At 39.7% G+C, this 18,835-nt stretch overlaps 1 protein-coding gene and 1 long non-coding RNA gene across 6 annotated transcripts in view; one reads left to right on the top strand and one right to left on the bottom strand.

The window, feature by feature from the left end:
- The window catches only part of dse (dermatan sulfate epimerase), a 77,263-nt gene extending 63,197 nt beyond the window's left edge, over positions 1–14,066 (bottom strand). The window contains exons 1-2 of one of the 5 annotated variants that reach the window (XM_028040078.1): positions 13,855–14,066; positions 9,300–9,765 (exon numbers count right to left, since the gene is read on the bottom strand). In XM_028040078.1, the coding sequence (XP_027895879.1) occupies positions 9,300–9,721 (422 nt within the window). In that variant the 5' untranslated portion in view covers positions 9,722–9,765; positions 13,855–14,066. Of the gene's footprint in view, positions 1–7,244; positions 7,340–9,243; positions 9,263–9,299; positions 9,766–13,854 lie in introns of those variants that run through there. The other 4 variants (XM_028040072.1, XM_028040074.1, XM_028040076.1 and 1 more) reach the window with 4 other exon arrangements.
- LOC114158509 (uncharacterized) lies at positions 5,439–9,135 on the top strand. Its single transcript, XR_003598415.1, has 2 exons — positions 5,439–7,061; positions 7,175–9,135. It is a non-coding gene; the product is annotated as an uncharacterized LOC114158509 (long non-coding RNA).
- Positions 14,067–18,835: the final 4,769 nt, after the last annotated feature.

Genomic DNA, 18,835 nt, shown 5'->3' with positions numbered 1-18,835 from the left:
TTGAAAATCCTTTCGGTCCTTCTCTCTATTGGGGAACAGACATTTAGTTTATAGTTAAACCACTCTTACACGTGGATAATCTATGTTCAGAGTTTTAGTAATTTTTGGTTCGGTTTAAACCTGTGTTAGAAAGTCTGGAGCAATAGGCATGTTTCTGTCCTGGCGAGTTCAAGTACAGAGAAAAATACTGTTAACAGCAAAACATTCAGAATGGCAATGAGGCTTGGCCAGACATCAGACCACTTCCCTCTGTTTTTTCTCCAGCCATGTAAACTTTCGCAGCATCAACAAGAAACATGGTAAAGAGCACGTAAATGACTGACCAAATTCAAATGAACCATTAACCACAAACAATCAAGAAATCCAGAAAACATTATTTCTAACAATAATCCTGAATTTTGGGGCGTGCTGTGGTGGCGCAGGGGGTTAGCACGCCCCACGTTTGGAGGCCTTAGTCCTCGACGCGGACGTCGCGGGTTCGACTCCCGGTCCCGACGACCTTTACCGCATGTCTTCCCCCCTCTCCTCACCCTCCTTCCTGTCTGCCTACTGTACAAAAAATACGAGCCACTAGCGCCGCAAAAACTCTTCGGAGAAAAAAAAAAAAAAAAAAAAATAATCCTGAATTTTGTTTTGTTATTTCAGCCTTTTTTGTCTAACATTAATAAAGACAGACAAATATTCATCAGCTTAGTCATTTTTAAGTCAGTTAAGCTGACCAATTTTACGTGGATCTCCTCATTCATTGTATTTCATTTTAAAAGGGTGATGTTTGCACAACTCAAACATTTTTTGAGTTTTTCTTTATTCATCATTTCTTCCCTATGGAGATTTTTTTGCTAGAATTCCCAAAGAAATGCACAGTGATATTGCCTTTGCCATGCTTCATTGTGAGGATGATGTTTTTTGACTATATAGCTGTGACTGATGGTCAAAACGTTTGGTGTAAACTTTGCACTTAAAGTGTAATTATTTACTGAATGAAACTTAATAACAAAAGTCCTAAGCATTCATGAAGAATCCTTCATGTTTATAACAGGTGTTACATGAGTCTTACGCACACCCCTTCAAATACAGTGCTACCAAAAGTTTTCAGTTTGACTTTTCATAGAGTAAAAAATATCACATTTTTGAGAAATTGTCTATCTTCCTTCTTTTCCAAGTTCTTTTATTAATCTTTTGTTTCTCCGTTTAATTATCTCTGGTGCTCTGCTTTTCCAAATTTTCCAGGTTTGGTACATTGCCACATTCTTTATATTTACAAATTATAAATGAAGAGTAGAACAATAGGTTATACAGTTCTACATACAGTACAGACCAAAGGTTTGGACACACCTTTTAATTCAATGAGTTTCCTTTATTTTCATGACTATTGACATTGTAGATTCACACTGAAGGCATCAAAACTATGAATAACACATGTGGAAATATGCACTAAACAAAAAAGTGTAAAACAACTGAAAATACCCCTTATATTCTAGTTTCTTCAAAGTAGCAACCTTTTGCTGTGATTACTGCTTTGCACACACTCTGCATTTTCTTGATGAGCTTCAAGAGGTAGTTACCTGAAATGGTTTTCACTTCATAGGTGTGCCCTGTCAGGTTAATAAGTGGGATTTCTTGCCTTATAAAAAGTCATGAAAATAAAGAAAACCCACTGAATTAGAAAGGTGTGTCCAAACTTTTGGTCTGTACTGTACATATTCCTGTAGTTTATATCCATTAATCATCATTGTCTTTGGATTCACTCAAATGTTGCAGAATAGGCCCAATGACAACATTACTCAGTGTTTCTCAATTATTTTCTGTCACCCCCCCCCCCACGCCCCCAGAAGTCATAATTTTTTTCATGCCCCCCTAGTGCCCGTCCCTCCCCAGAATTGAAATACTGTTTCGAATCTGTTCATATTTAGTAATTTATCTGTATGCTGGCACCAGCATTTTATGACCTTATTATCAAAACTGCTGTTTTATTGTCTCAAAATAATTTCCGAAATCAGTTTATTAATGAATCAATAACATTTAATCAAGACTATTCAGTTTGAAAGAGAAAAAGTGCAAATCATTCACTGGGATCTGCATTTTTAGACTTAATACAGTAAATCTTTTACAACTGTAAGCATTGGTTACTTGTGAGCTTCTTCAGTTTAGTTTTTCACAAGGCATATAGTTTTTAACATTCATTGTGGAAAAATTTGCAGCAATATTGCTTATATTTCAGCTTGTCAGATGAGAAGAGATGAATGCATAACATTTTGCATTAACAATAAAAAGAATTTTCACTTTTCACCATACTGTGCTAAATTGGGGAATGTAAGGTATTGGTTTAACAAATGAGTAAATACTAAACGTTTGAGCAAATCAGAAGCAAGTTTTCAGCCCCAGGACTTTGAGACGATTGTTTAAACAACTTTTTATTTAATAGAAAGAATCAGCCTTGCTGAGCGGGTCACATTACATCACTCTATCGAAGCTTTTTAATTTAACGACTTTCTTCTGGCTATATCACGTCTTTATTATGCCAATATTTAAAGTATTCTGCTAATAAGATTTGGTTCTTGTAATATTATACTACGGAGCCCCCTAGGGGACATGGGGAGTTTTTTTTTCTTTTACGTTACCTCGCAAAACTTTTGCGTTCCCTCGCAATACTTTTGCGTTACCTCGCAAAACCTTTTACGTTACCTCGCAATACTGTACTGGTCAGTTATGCAGCATAATTGAATACTGTAAGCCTTTCTTACGGTGGGCGCCGTACTTTCTGCTTTAATATAAGGTTATGTGAGGTTTTTCCATGAATGTTAATATCTTTTTGTGAAATATCTGAAGTTTTATATCTTTCTTTAGGATAGAAAGGCACCACAAACCTACGATATAAACAGAAACTTTCCGTAAGTAGGAAAGAAATAAAAATACATCCTAATTTGGACTATTTCTGAGTTATTATCGCGGGTAATAAGTCATCTGACAGTTTTGATTGTGTCTCTGTTGTGTTCGTAGTCTGAATGGTTTAAAGAGCTGCTTTCAGTGTCGCTCCATCTTAGCCTTAACAGACATAAACATACAGTAAAAAATCGATTTTCAATCAGTGTTTTGCACCAAACAGTTTTTACTATTAACAAGTTTTTATTATTAAAAACACGACAAACTAATGATGGTAAAGGGTAAAGGCACTGGGTTAACTCGGGGAATCTCATCTGTCCGTGTATCAATCAACTCCAAACCTTTTCTTTATTCTGTCACAATTATCGATTTATTCCATTTTGATGATTATGCTCCAAACTTTGCAAGAACTGACCGCCCCGCTCACCGCTTCTTAATACACACAAAGCCAGTATCCTTCCCATTCATACCTGGTGACGTCACTCCCACGTCGACACACCTAAGTGTCAAAGCCTCCTGCTCCTGTCATATCAATAATTACTTACTTCATTCATATGGCTCTTACAGATCCTCAGTGAAAACTTGTTTATTATTATTAACTGTTTGGTGCAAAACACTGATTGAAAATCGATTTATTTTTTACTGCATGTTTATGTCTGTTATGGTTAAGATGGATCAGCACTGAAAGCCCTTTAAACCATTTAGACTATGAACACAACAGAGACACAATCAAAACTGTCAGATGACTTATTACCCGCGATAATAACTCAGAAATAGTCCAAATTAGGATGTATTTTTATTTCTTTCCTACTTACGGAAAGTTTCTGTTTATATCGTAGGTTTGTGGTGCCTTTCTATCCTAAAGAAAGATATAAAACTTCAGATATTTCACAAAAAGATATTAACATTCATGGAAAAACCTCACATAAAGCAGAAAGTACGGCGCCCACCGTAAGAAAGGCTTGCAATATTCAATTATGCTGCATAACTGACCAGTACAGTATTGCGAGGGAACACAAAAGTTTTGCGAGGGAACGCAAAAGAAAAAAAATTCCCCATGTCCCCTAGAGGGCTCCGTAGTATTATGACTGTATTCTTGTATTTGACAATAAAAATCTGGTCATGAAACTCCGTCATACTTCATCTCAAACTCCATCTCTCCTTTATGACGGTAGCTATATTTCAAAACATCCGCGCTTGTATCCTTTGCTCCGTTTTATTTCCTCTGCTCCGTTTACAACAGTGCTGTGTAGCTACTTCTACTGGCTTAAACAGGCAGCCTGTTGATTACTTTGAACACTGCTGCCACCTAGTGGCCGGAAGCTTGTTTATCAGTTTAGCATAAATAAAGACAATTATAAAGTCCTTCTTCCCTTGTCCCCCCTGACAATTTGCCAAGCCCCACTATTTGAGAAGTACTGCTTTAATTCATGCATAGCTATGGTGACACTTTGTCGTCACAGTATGCTGAAAGCTTGGAGCAACTCTAATTGAATTATTTTCTGATTAATTGCTCCAATACCTATTTGACGAGTTGGGGGCGCTCATACACCACTGTACACCACATTTTCCATTGGGAAAGGTGGTGCACCTTTCCCAATGGTTAGTAGATCCTCCAGAATAGAAGGAAAAGACCAAGACAGTCTACTCACAGCAAAGTGCTCTACTTCTCCCTAATGGAGTAGAACACAGTGGAATCTCCACCCTTCATTCATAAGCAGTACATCTATCCATTTCTTCCGCTTATCCGGGATCGGGTGGCGGGGGTAGCAGCTTAAGAAGGGACTTCCCTCTCCCCAGCCACTTGTTACAGCTCCTCCAGGGGAAACCCAAGGTGTTCCCAGGCCAGCCGGGAGACATAGTTCTTCCAGCGTGTCCTGGGCCTCCTCCCGGTGGGCTTGCCCGGAGCACCTCAACAGGGAGGTGTCCAGAAGGCATCCTAACCTCCTGGACGTTAGCCACCTAAACTGGCTCCTCTCTCCAAGGACTCCAGGAAGAGTGGGTAATCTGAATTGCTGTTTGGCCCATAAGCACAAACAACAGTCAGAACCCGTCCCCCACCCAAAGGCGGAAGGAGGCTACTCTCTCGTTCACTGGGGTAACTTACAGGCACCAGATGGGGGGCAACAAGTCCCGAGTCAACTGGCCTCAACTCGGGACTTGTCCGAGTCTCCTGCCCAGTACCTCTCACCATGGGCAACTCCAGAGTGGAGTTGCCCATGGTGAGCTAAGCAAAGTTGCCCTCTCAAGAGGGACTGTTCTCCCTGCTGCCCTCTGGAAAGAGGTTCTGCAGCATCCGGTGCAGGTCCACCAGGTTCCGAAACAGCTTTTTCCCACTTGCCATCAGACTGCTGAACTCTTAACTGGACTGCACTCAAAAACTGGTCTCCACTTCATACCTTGCACATGTACAGAGCTAAATAACTTCTATTTTACTGTCATTCCTGCACTTTATATTTTATATTTAGATTTATATTCCGGAGTAACCTCATAACATTAGAACCTCAAAACATTGTTCTGAGCCGTATGCAATGAAATTTCGTTCTGTATACACCCTGTGCATGCAAAATGATAATAAAGTAAGTCTAAGTCTAAGTCTAAGAAGACTGGTTCCAGAACCAGAGCGATGTGTTGAGGCGAAATCGACTAATGCTAGCCGGAATCTCTCAAACTCACAATCTAGCTCCGGCTCCTTCCCCATCAGAGAGGTGACATTCTATGCCCCAAGAGCCAGCTTCTGCAACCAAGGGTCGGGCCGCCAGGGCCCCCCTCCCTCTGCCACCACCCATCACACACTGTACCCGACCCCTTGGGCTCCAATGGGCTCACCCACAGGTGGTGAGCCAATTGGAAGGGGGACCCATGTTTCCTCTTCGGGCTGAGCCCGGCTGGGCTCTATGGGTAAAAGCCCGGCAACCAGGCGCTTGCCAACGTGCCCCAACTCCAGGCCTGGCTCCAGAGTAGGGCCCCGGTGACCCACATCCGGGCGAGGGAACACTAAGTCCATTGTTATAACTCATCATAAGTCATCATAAGCAGCACACATATTCAAAAATTTTGGCAGAACTTGGTGTTCCAAGTCTCGAGTTGACTGGCCTCGACTCGGGACTTGAAATGTGTTTCATGCCCTCATGCTTAGACCCATCTAACATGTTTTTGGACATCCAAACAAACACGACGAGATAAAAAGCAATATGACAGCACACATAATGAACCTGTCATCTTTAGGTTTTCTTAGAAAAACAGAACTATTTTCTGTGCAGTGGTTTTCAGGAGGTGTAACTAGAAACTCAACACAAAACTTCCCTGATTTCTGCAGAATTTCTTTTTGGAGGTGACCCTAAACAACTATTGCAGACTTGAGCTTCTAACAAATAACAAACCATGCTCAGACATGTCTGTCAGTCAGTTCTTTCAGTAATACAGCAGTTAAATCACAATTCCTTGAATAAATATTATTTATATAAACAGTGGGCTCAAAGAAAAACTCCCACATCCAGGCAGATTTTCTTTGCCCCACTCACAGCAAACCCCATTTCTTTCCCAACATAACTGCATTTGCCTCTAGAGTTTAACAAACTTTGAAAACAGAGAACAGCCGAAAATACAGAAATTGTGGAAATATTCTCTACATATTCTAAGATGATCAAGTCTGTGCTTAGTAAAAGGCCCAGTTTTTTGACCTAAGAATTCAAGTTCCAATCATTTTTAGTGAAGCTGTCATGTAACACTGTTATATCACTGCATGGACTATAAACAGGAATCAGAGCCATGTGAAGTTGTCCTTGAATAGTCTCTTGGAACGTGAGACTCAGTCTTGACTATTCACAGAATTGGGTACATTTACTCAATTACATTTCCTCTACATTTTTAACCCCTTAACCCTCACCTCCTAAATCACCAAAAACAGTAAAAAGGTATACCCAAATTAAATCAGCTGCTGTTCTTGAACAATTTGGAGTACATGCAAAAGCTTGGTCTCTTTATGAAGATGACAAGCTAAATTTTCTATTTTTGCAGTCAAAAAATACTTTAACTGTAAATAGTTTGCAGCTATTATGTTTGTAACAAATTTAAATTTTTTTTTTTTTTGCTCCATCCAGATTTTTCATTTTTATTTCTTGTAAATGCACATTGAGTGTTGAATGTAAGGACTAGAAATACAATAAAAATTTAGAGTAAAGTATTCTGCTCATGGATTTCAGGACTGAACTTCAAATGACTAACTCCTCAGTGCTTCAACATGCAGTCATCAATGAGGGCTCTAACAAAAGACAATGACCAGACAGAGGAATCCTCTGGTAGACACAACATTACTGATAAAGGAAATTATTTACAATTATATAAGTAACATGGCATACCTAGGGATCAGGGGGGGTTAGTGTACAGTCAGTCCTCCTCCTCCTTCTTGCAATACGCTGTCCGTCCGTCTCCCCCCCAGCGCTCAACGGTACGCTAGCACTCCCCTCCTACCCCCACCATCTCTCCTTCTTATTCGAAACTCCCCCGCCCCGTTCCTCCCACGCCAACATTCCCTCGGCCCCCATTCTTGCTCTTCAGTACGCTCTTCCCACCTCGCTCTGACTGTAACAACGGACGACTAAAAGTTTCCAGTATTCTCTCGGATCCAAAACTTGTCAGCTCTTACGGCCATAATCATCCACTCCAGTGAGTTGTGAAGTTCTGCTGAAGAAATAGATCTAGTTTTGACACGTTCTGACAAAGTGTCTCTCCGTGGCTCGCCGTTGGTGAGGAAAAAGTCCTGTAAACACCGTTACGCATGAGGGCGCACAGAACCTGACTTTGACGCAGCACAGGCGCACACATTACGCATGGTTACACATGCATCTGGTGGATTCATGTCAAAACAAACCCCCAAATGCCTTATATCCTTATGACTGGACGCGTGTTGGCTACACATCGGTGACTTTAGATTTAGTTTCCGAGTTGACCAGTCAGAAATATTCCAGAAAGAATAGAGGCATGTCAAAACGAGCTCTCTGGATATTATTGGCTCGGAAAAAGCCATTTCATAACATTATTGGTTGAATGCGGTGTCAATCAAAAGAGTGTGTGTGTGGAGGGGGGTACGGGGGGAGGCTCTAAGCTCCCCAATAAAAGCGTCCTAATGGACACCGACAGAGTTTAAACCCTTAAATCTTACCGCTGGAAAATAAAATGGAAAAACAGCACGAGGGCATTCCGGTGCAGGTTAAGGGATTTAAATAACTTAGTATTATTATTATTATTATTACGCTGTACTTTTTGCTTTACTTGAGTAATTGTATTATTAAGTATTGCTATTCTTACTTGAGTAAACTTTCTGGATTCTCCACTGAATGAATAACAAACATGTTTTAACCAAAAATTCACCAGGCAAAGACACACACCTGCAGTTTTTGTCAAAGTTTTATAAGTTTTATATTGAAAGAAACTGATTTGGGAAAAAAAATATTTTGCCTGATTCTGTCATTTTTTGCCACTTATGTGAATTATTGTACTTTTGGTTCTTGAAATAACAAAATTTCCACTTAGCTTTATAATTTGATACATCTGATTATGTAATTTTAAAATATTACATAATTGATAATTTCATCAGTTACTCATACACAAGTACTTGACTTTTTATCAAATGCTTTTTTACTCTTACTTGAGTAATTTCTTGAACGGTTACTTTTTACTTTTACTTCAGCAAAAGTATGTTGAAGTAGTGCTATTCTAATTTGAGTAAAAATATTTTGTAGTCTACCCAAAAATGAATTTACCGTTTACTCAACCCACCTCTGACTATTCAGCTCACATCTGAACATTTCATTTCCTCTCCCTGGAGGAGTGGGGGAGGGGACGTGCAGCAAACAGCTGCTCAGCATATTTCCTGAACTACAGCTTTATCTGCCCCAAAAGTAGCTTTACTAGAGTTCTACCCACAGAAGCACATGAGAACACCCAGGAGACTATGGAGAAGACATCTTCATCAGCTCCACCACCTCCAATCCTTTTCTGAACGAGACATTCTTTACTCTAATGCTCTAACACCAAAACTTAACCTTATCCCATAATCCTTAGCCTTTACATCCAACCATATCCCATACCCTGTGACCTTTCCCCTAACCAATGCTAAACCCAAACTACAGCGATAAGTCGTTAGTTGTATATCAATAGCAGACGGCCAGTCATGAACCAGAAAAGGAGTGGGACAAGTTTACTGTTGCATATGTGCCAGCTGGAAAGAATGTCTTGAAGAATTAGAAGGTGTTTCAGCCTATGGTGCTGAAAGACTACAACTGCTTATTATTGAATTACTGGATGAAAGGAAGGAAGGTGAATACCATTTAACATTCACTTTCAGAGTGACCATACCTTTATACATCAGTTCACATCTCATTGCTGCGAGTTAATTAAAACAGAAAATCTACCAACTAGGCTGAGCCGCCATCCTCTCCATGTAGTCCTTGGCCAGGTCGAGGGCCCCTGCCCTGTGCGGGTATAGCAGGCAGAACATGGACAGCACACCCAAATTGTTTCCATAGACCTCATTCCAGCGGGCAGTGAACTCTGTGGGGCTCCAAGGGGGCAGGTACTCCTCTGGGTGCTCCAGCATGGTCTCCCCAGCCTCCCGGATCCTCCTGGCCATCTGCCGATGAGTTCCTGCTGCTGCGTACTGTAGCTCCTCCACATCCCCACGGCTGAAGTACAACATGGGATGACTGTCATAGTTGCCTCCCATGAAGGAAATTCCCCCGGCAGGGTCCACTTCAGCTGCGGGAACTGGAGCAAGCAGGGGCCACAGCAGACTTATGAAGAAGACTGTGGGGGCCCCACGGGTGTGGGTTCTCATCGTCTCATCAGAGAGGGGACTGCTGCATTGCCGAAGGAGTTCAGCTGAGAGGGAGAAAAGAGGATTAGGGAAGGCCAGCCAGAGTTTTCGTACCAGAGCCCTGCATTCCTTGAATAATGAGTTCCAGCTGTAGGCCTGATGATGCAGGCTTTCCATACTCATATCTGCCATTACTGAGCTGCGTCATAAATGCCTGCAGATACAATATTCTGGTTAAGACAAGCAAACCTTAAATCAAACCCTACTGCTTCACAATGACCCAATAGTTCTGCTCGGAACTGGCCAGGAAATTCCATGACTTATTTCAAGTTTTGGCTCAGTGAAAAAGTTCAGATGGGATCCAAATGATTTTAAGACAGGAGTCAGGAATCCCAGTACACATCAAATTTTAACACAGGATGACATGTAAAGCTGGTATTCCTCCTCAAGCTAATTTGACATTTGACCCCTGAAGAGGTTACATTCCTTTGTGGTGAACATGAGACCGAAAAGTGGGGACTAATTTATCATACTGAAGTATCACTGGGAGGGTAATCACCTTGAGTTAAAATGACTGAACAGATCTCAAATTAGGTCACTAAAAACAGCTACATTTATCCTTGTAGATGTTGAGAGATTTAGTTATAGGCTTATTAAAAAGGGTCAGTTTTTGTCAGTTCTATATCTTTTAAATGGTTCAAGATTTGCCCTTAAAAACTAACATATTTGTATTCAAAAGATAGTTCACTTGCAGCCCGTATCCGTAAAAGAATAAAAAAGCTTTATTCACATGGCTGTGGACAGAAATCTTTGTAAATTGCTAAAGATTGAGCTAAAAAACAATTAGATTTTACATGTGCTTCAATACTGATAATGCAGTCTCAAATTTGTATCTTGAGCTTTGTTACTCTGTTAAAATAAATTTGTAAAGCATATGTTCACATAATTTGTGGGAGGGAATGAAAGACCATAATATTGCAGAAGGTTCCAACTTAGTCAATCCCCCATTTTACACCTAAACATTGTCATTTCATTCATTCCTACTTTTATTTCATACCTGTTTCAGATCTATGTACTCAAATCAGAGCCTAGAAGAAGATTTTCCTCTTGTAGACCATGAGTATAACTTTAAAAATTAATAAAAAAATTTTTAGTCAAAGCAGTAATAGAAAGGCATCAACTGATCGATGGCAAAACAACAAAAAGTGTGAGTACAAAAGGTCACAAGAACCTAATGAAACCACACTTAATGTAGAGCTATGACTGTGTTGATTCTGACAGTGAAAAAAGGAGAAAAGAAAACTAGCACCGCTTCACCTCATTTAGGTATTAATATTAAAAACAGAACACAAAAAGGTGAAATTCACAGATTTTTCCGCTCAGTACATCGAAATAACCAGAACCACTATCCAAATGCACCACAAGTGTGGAACAAACTTCCAGAAAACTGCAAAACAGCCCAAACACTGAGTTTCTTTAAATCAAGGCTCAAAACATACCTATTTAGATTTGCCTTTGATTAATAGTATGTTGAACAATGATCAACATATTTGATGTGTATTTCCATGATGACTTTGATGATGGCATTTGACAAAATGTAATACTTATTGCTTGTTTCATAATAAATGACTATATGTTGTTTTTATGATTATCTTTAAAAATGATCTGTTCGTTGAAATAGATAAAAAGGAACTTTTCACTTTGACTATAGCGCATAACCCATATAAGGAGGCTTTAGTCCTTGACGTGGCTGTCGTAGGCTCGACTCCTGGCCTGATGACCTTTGCCGTACATCTTCCCCAATTTTCATTACTCACCTTCCTGTCTAACTACTCTAAAATAAAGGTCACTTGAGCCAAAAAAAAACTTAAAAAATATATTTATTTGTTTACTTCTTTATTTCAAATAAACTAAATAATTTGAGTAAGACTGACTTAAAGTTGTCAAGTTAAACCAACTTAATAAATTAAGTTGGATGAACTAAACTGAATTACTTGTTACCAATTCAAGAAATTCAATTAAGTTGGTTCAACTATTTTCTTTTGTCAGTGTAGAACATCCAATTACCGTATTTTATGCACTACAGGGCGCACCTAAAAACCTTCAATTTTCTCAAAAGCCGACAGTGCGCCTTATAATCCGGTGCGCCTTATATATGGACCAATATTGAGCCACAACAGGTCTCGCAACTACGGTAAGCAGCCGGCGAATTCATTTTTCCCCGTAGAAGAAGCACGCGGTGCATGCTGGGATATATGACTGCGCGAAGCATGCCATTTCATTTCCATTTGTGTGTTTGTGTAACGATCCCAAAATGGCTCCTATTAAGAGACACGCTTACGACGCAGAGTGAACAGAATCACTTTAATTAATTTCAGAGAGCTGGGTTGATTAGTTTGTCTGGTGAGCTCAATTAAAGGAAATCTACTTAAGAAGGATGTTCCACATTATTAAGCAGGCCACAGGTTTCAAGCAATATGGGAAAGAGAAAGGATCTCTCTGCTAACAAAAATCATCAGATAGTGTTGTGCCATATGACAAGGTATGAAAACATTAGACATTACTGCTGGTGTCTCTGGAACCTCAAGGTGGAGAGGCTTGCGGTGCATGAACCTACTATTCTGCCTCCCCTAAACAGTGCTCATTAGCAGAAATGGTTCATGTAATTTCAAACATGAAGATTAATTTTCAAACAGACTTGTTCACTGATGACTGCTGTGCAACCCTGGATGGTCCAGATGGACGCAGTAGTGGATTGGTGGTGGATGGCCACCACATCCCAACACGGGATGTTGGGATGTGGTGGGATGTCCACTACTTCCTTGCTGTGACGTCAGCAAGGAGGTGGTGGAGTCAGTTTTTGGAAATGACTCCACCGAAATCATGGGGAGAGAGCTGGTCAGCCCCTACAGAGTTCCCGAAGGTGTGAAAATGACCTCAGCAAAGTATATGGACTTTCTGACTGATCACTTTCTTTCATGGTTCAAAAAGAAGAGCCGTACCTTCAGTAGCAAAATCATCTTCATGCATGACAATGCACCATCTCATGCTGCAAGGAATACCACTGTGTCATTGGCTGCTATGGCTGCTAAAGGGGAGAAACTCATGGTGTGGTCACCATCCTCCTCTGACCTCAACACTATTGAGAACCTTTGAAATATCGTCAAGCAGAAGATCTGAGGGTGGAATGCAGTTCATATCAAAACAGCAGCTCTGAGAAGCTATTCTGACATCCTGCAAAGAAATTCAAGCAAAAACTTTCCACAAACTCACAAGTTCAATGGATGCAAGAATTGTGCTGTGATATCAAAAAAGGGGTCCTATGTTAACATATAATTCGGTCTGTTAAGATGTTTTTGATTGAAATAGCTTTTGGTTTTAGTACATGTGACCACTTAATGCTGCACAATGACCGTTTGCAGTTCTTTATAATCCATAAAATGTTTAGAAAATCTGCTGTGCATAATAATTTGGAACAGTGCATTTTGAGTTTTTATTTCTTAAAAAAATACTGTTCTCATGGGGAGCTTTGTTCAGTAAAATTTGATTTATACTGTAATAGTTCATGACGTGAAAATTATACTGACCAACATTTGCATTGACCATTTAAGAAAATCTGAGAAAATATCACTTGCATGATAATTTGCAAGTGATAAAGTTGAGTGTGTAATAATGAAACTAGAGTTAATCGGGTTTCCGCGTTGCCGGGTTTCCGCGTTGCCCACTAAGTGGGATTCCTGTGAGCTTTTGTCACAGTGAAGGGTAGATCTGTTTATTAACTAAATCACTAAAACCACGATGAATACCCGACTGTCCATCATCGGTCCTCCGGTTCCACCGTGGACCCGAACGGCACTAAACAGAACTACTTGTTCCATGAGAAGCCGTCCCTTCCGCCGCTGTCTCGTCACCTTTTCTTTCTCTAACTTCCACCTTCTTACTCCCTTCTTTCTGAGACTCTCTTTTTAACATCTCACATCTTTATCACTCTCCGTGACTCTTCAGTTTCAAACTAACCACTCACTCAAAAACAACCCAATATTAGGCCGAGATTCGTGATATTGGTAAGCCGCATCCACAACACACAGGCAACCCTGCTCCCGTCGACCATGAAGAGCCTTCGGCAGTAGAGGAGGAGAACTTGGTCAATTTACCTGTCAGAAGAAAGCCCAAAGCCCGACCTCGAAGCCATGTTCCGCCGTCTCACCAGATGCGACTCCCGCTGGATCACCGATAGGTTGGACCGGCGCTGATTTGGTGTTCGGAAGCGGACCGAAGTTATGGAGTGAAGGAAAGTCTGAGGGGAGGGAGCTTCGTGCTGGGGAACGAGGAGGGGCAGCAGGGGAGAGAGGCTTCATGAAGACCTGATGGAGGAGAGTGGGAGCCCTCCTCCCATGGCCCACAACTAAAGCAGCTCACTTACTCTGTGCCATTCCACGGAGACAGCTGCTCAAATGGATTTAATCAAAAACATCAAAATCTTCTTCAATAACAATAATTAACTTGATGACTTCATAAAAGTTCACTTAAATCTGTATTTATTATACAAGTTATAAATATGCATCTGTGTTGATTTCTCTGAGCAATATTATTGTTGGTTTGTTTCTTGCTTTTTCACTACAACTTAAAGATGTAACATTTAAGAAATATGTTTATGTCAGTATATCTTGGCAGTAAGACAGATCAATTGTGAGAAAAATTGAGCTTCTCACCCTGATCCCTATAGTCCTATTGCCATCCTTCTGGTCAGAAATAAACAGAGCAAGGAGGGGCTTAATGCTGCCACTCATGTTAGTATGAGCGTTCCTTAATGGAAGTATGTCTGTAGAACAACATTACTGGCGTCTCCGTAACTTCTCTTTCCACCTCTTAACAGAGAATGTCTGGTTACATTTCAAAAGCATCATCATTGATCATAGTCCAGTTTTAATAACTAACCATAGTGATTTTTCAGTTTATAGAGAAGGCTAAATGTTGATAGCATTACATCTAGTGGGTTTATCCCTCCTGCGCAGCGCAGCACTGAAAAAAGCTTAGTCCACGCGGGCCCCACCTGGGCTGTTTAAACAACGGTCAGACCGGACAATCGGATCCCTTTTATTCTTCAGGTCAGCCATAGCAACACTATCTGAGAGCAAAGATGTCTTCTAACGGTTCCATCCGTTTGTGCCCGTCTTGTCAGAAGGGGTACATACGTTATGTCCTTCCACAGGCGCCGGATCTATGGAAGTAAATATGTGCCATCAGAATTTGAATAAAAAATGCCTCTGAAATTTGAATGTTGTATATTAGTGCTTACTTTTTCAGTGTTAAAATAAATTCAGAATATATTTTTAACATGAAAAAATTTCAGTGTCATTATTTGTACATGAAAAAACAATCAGTGTCATTATTTGTACATGGTTGCAATTTTCATGTATTAAAAAAATTCACATTCCTATTTCAAAGTGATCAAATTTTCAATATACATATTTTTCACAGTTTAAATTTTCAGTGTTAAAAAATTCAGCATATAAAAAAATTAAACTTTTCAAAATTCAAATGCAATATTTTCAGTGTCCTCCAATTCAACTTGCTCAAATTCGCTGTCTCAAATTCAACGTCTAAAAATTCGCTGTAAAAGTGGCGAGGTTACTTCAGGTCACAGGCATTAGCAATGGATGTCAGATCCCAGGACCCAGCTAATGACGTGACGCAACCGTCATATTGAAGAAATACCAGCGTCACCGAGGCTGGCGACCATGGAGGCGACCGCAAATCCAACGGTGAGTTTAATGCTTTCATATTTCTGTAGTATATTTTATTTTGCGCATGAAGTTTGATACATTATCTTAAAGCTTGATTTAAAACACGGTTTTGGGCCGTTGTTAATCTTACGCCATGTAGTGCTAGCATATTACCTCTAGCTACCTCCTAGCCCCCCCAGCCCGTCCCCACTGCCCCTCACCCAATTTACCCCGTTTTATTTCAAAAAGAAATACCACTTGCGCCAAGTCTAGAATCTTGAAAGAGAACTGATGGGTGGCGACTTTCTGGGTTGTTTGATGTTGTCTTAGGTGAGACTGAGACAGGCAGTCTTAGTAAAGTGTAATTTTTCAGGAGATGCTACCGCTAATGTACTAAGCTAATATGGCTGCCTTGTGTGCTTCAAGGAGGGGCTGTGATAACTACCGACATTAATTATAACCACAACCCCATTCTGTTCAGCTACTGTATTGTTCAGGTGACTTCATTTATGAATTAATTAAGAAATTTGTTGTCATCACAACATCATCCAAAATGCTGCTTCTCTTATCTGACAAGTGTTGATATACAATATTAATTTACATTCTTTTTACTTTGCGGTATAAAACCTCTTCCGTTACCTAGCAACACTATAAACAACTCCTTTTGTTCTTTCAATTGATTTTAACTCATTTTCAAGAAAAATATATGCTTGTAAGTACATATTTTAACTTATTTCAGATTAAATATCATAATTTAATTTATATTACTGTGATTTCTCAATACTGACCTACTGATTTCAAAATGTTTTATTTTACTGACAATTCTTTTGACATGTTTTTCTTTCTCTCTCTTTTCAAGGAACTTTTGCTGGATCATATTTTTGATAGACTCCGTGATCGTTTGGAGCATGTTCTTGAACGTATGCCCCTGGATCTGGATTTCCTGGACTTTATCTGCACTCTAGAACTAATTTTTTTAAATGCCATGTCTTGTCAGATAGATGTTCCTTCAAATATTTTGGATGCGTCGGCTCATTTGCACAGACTAATTAATTTAGAAAAACAAAGTGAAGAACAACAAACAACTGTTGTGCATATTGAGCAAGGACCAGCTGGGCGACAACGGATAGTCATATCCTCAGACTACCTTTGCAGTCTTTTAGAACTCCATCTCCCTGTCCCATGCATCGCCAAACTCTTGGGTATATCTAGACGGACTGTATATCGACGGATGGCAGAATCTGGTCTTTCAGTGAGGGCGTTATACACCACCATGTCAGATGATGACTTAGACCAATGTGTGAGAGAGACATTAAATCTAGGCAGCCTCACTCTGGGTACCGAATGGTAAAGGCCCTTCTGCAAGCCAGAGGACTGAGGAGCTACAATCGAAAGCCAACTTCAGCTTCGATCCAGAATCAGTTAGGATCGCTGCCACAGCTAGAGGATCGGACTGACGTTTCCTTCTGTGCAGTCCCGTTCTGTTTAGGATCCTGCTCAGAGTGTGCATGCTATTATTGGTTTGAACCACAGTGCAAAGCAGCATCCGTATCTCCGTGTTTTAGGCTAAACATGAAGGGAAACTTGACCAAGTCCTGTTAGCCACTGTACTAGCCTGGCATAATATCGCCACTTCCTGGACATAAAATTTTCATGTTTATACAAGATGCGTATCATGTTTTAACAAGATAACTATCACATTTTAATAAGATACGTATGACGTTATAACGTGATAGTGCTCGATTTTTTCCCCCTGGGTTAAATAGCAATAAGCTTCCGTACCAGTTTCAAAATTCACCATTTATGAAATGTAAAGCAAAATGCTGATCATGTTACCACAAAGGTGAATTTTAGTGTATTTATGGTAGACATGTTTAAGAACTAAAATGTTCTAAATTTGTAATTTGATTGTTTTTTCTTTACTCAAAAGGAACCTAGTAAGTACATTTGTACATTGTTCTAGGACTTTAAATTTCTTGCATTATAAGAATCAGAAAAAAGTTTTGTTTGTCTTATGTAATTTATTTTCTAATACTTCAAGCATATATGAACTCATCTAAGTACATTCAATAAAATTTTGCATAAAAAACAATTTCAGTTTCATATTTAAAACTGCCTGTATAAACAGTACAGACTCAGAGAAATGAAATACCTACTCTGAACATTGTGTCATTCTAGTTCCTCTAGTTTTGAATTTGACAAAACTAGAGGAACTAAAGTAACACGTTACTCTAATGAGTAATACATATGATTACTATGTATCATATGTATTGAATTCATATTCAATACATATCAATAAGTTCATATGAATATGTTCATATGAATTCAATACATATGAATGTATTGAATTTATATTCAATGAATATGAATTCAATACATTCATATGTATTGAATCACTTGTTCAATACATATGATTATATGTATTCATCTGACAAAATCAGAAAATTGAATTGATTCTACATTTCAACAAAACTTTCATTTGAACAAAGCTGCTTCACAAACAAAGAACTGCTACAGCTTAAATGTAGATTTTTATTTTTTTTACAGGTCGATCATTCAAAGCAAGCCAAAGCCAGTTTGCATAGAGGAAATGCATGCTAAAAACTCACCACTGAAAGATTTGTAACTCCTGTAGTAGCAAGTGGGAGCTGTTGGGTAGTTTCCATGAACAATCTCCACAGACAGACTTGACGGCAGATTTTCCCATCCGGTCCAGAATGTCATCATGTCTTTCAGTTCAGGTGGTGTGGCTTTGGAAGAGAACAAAGCCACAATCACATTTTCAATTCTAATTTACCATACGTCCGCAACTTATGGATAACTTAGTATGTTTGTAAGACTAAAGTAACTGGAAACATTCAAGACAGTTTTACTTTTTATTAAAATCCACATCAGTTCTAGAGCCACATGTTGAGATAGAGCTAGACTACACAGAGAGAACACACAAACATGCATGCAATTCAACTGTTTGAATTTTGAGCTAAGATTAAAACTGAATTGTGAGTTATCACAGCCCCTCCTTGAAGCACACAAGGCAGCCATATTAGCTTAGTACATTAGCGGTAGCATCTCCTGAAATATTACACTTTGCTAAGACTGCCTGTCTCAGTCTCACCTAAGACAACATCAAACCCAGAAAGTCGCCACCCATCAGTTCTCTTTCAAGATTCTAGACGTGGCGCAAGTGGTATTTCTTTTTGAAATAAAACGGGGTAAATTGGGTGAGGGGCAGCGGGGAGGGGGTGGGGGGGCTAGTAGGTAGCGAGAGGTAATATGCTAGCACTACATGGTGTAAGATTAACAACGGCCCAAAACCGTGTTTTAAATTAAGCTTTAAGATAATGTACGGCCGCCGGACCACCTCCGTGGTTCCCGCCTCCGGGGTTCCCGCCTCCAGTGCCGCGCACGG

This window comes from Xiphophorus couchianus, chromosome 15 (genome assembly GCF_001444195.1).
Source record: "Xiphophorus couchianus chromosome 15, X_couchianus-1.0, whole genome shotgun sequence".
NCBI classification, from domain to species: domain Eukaryota; kingdom Metazoa; phylum Chordata; class Actinopteri; order Cyprinodontiformes; family Poeciliidae; genus Xiphophorus; species Xiphophorus couchianus.
This window is presented reverse-complemented; position numbering and strand designations above follow the sequence as displayed.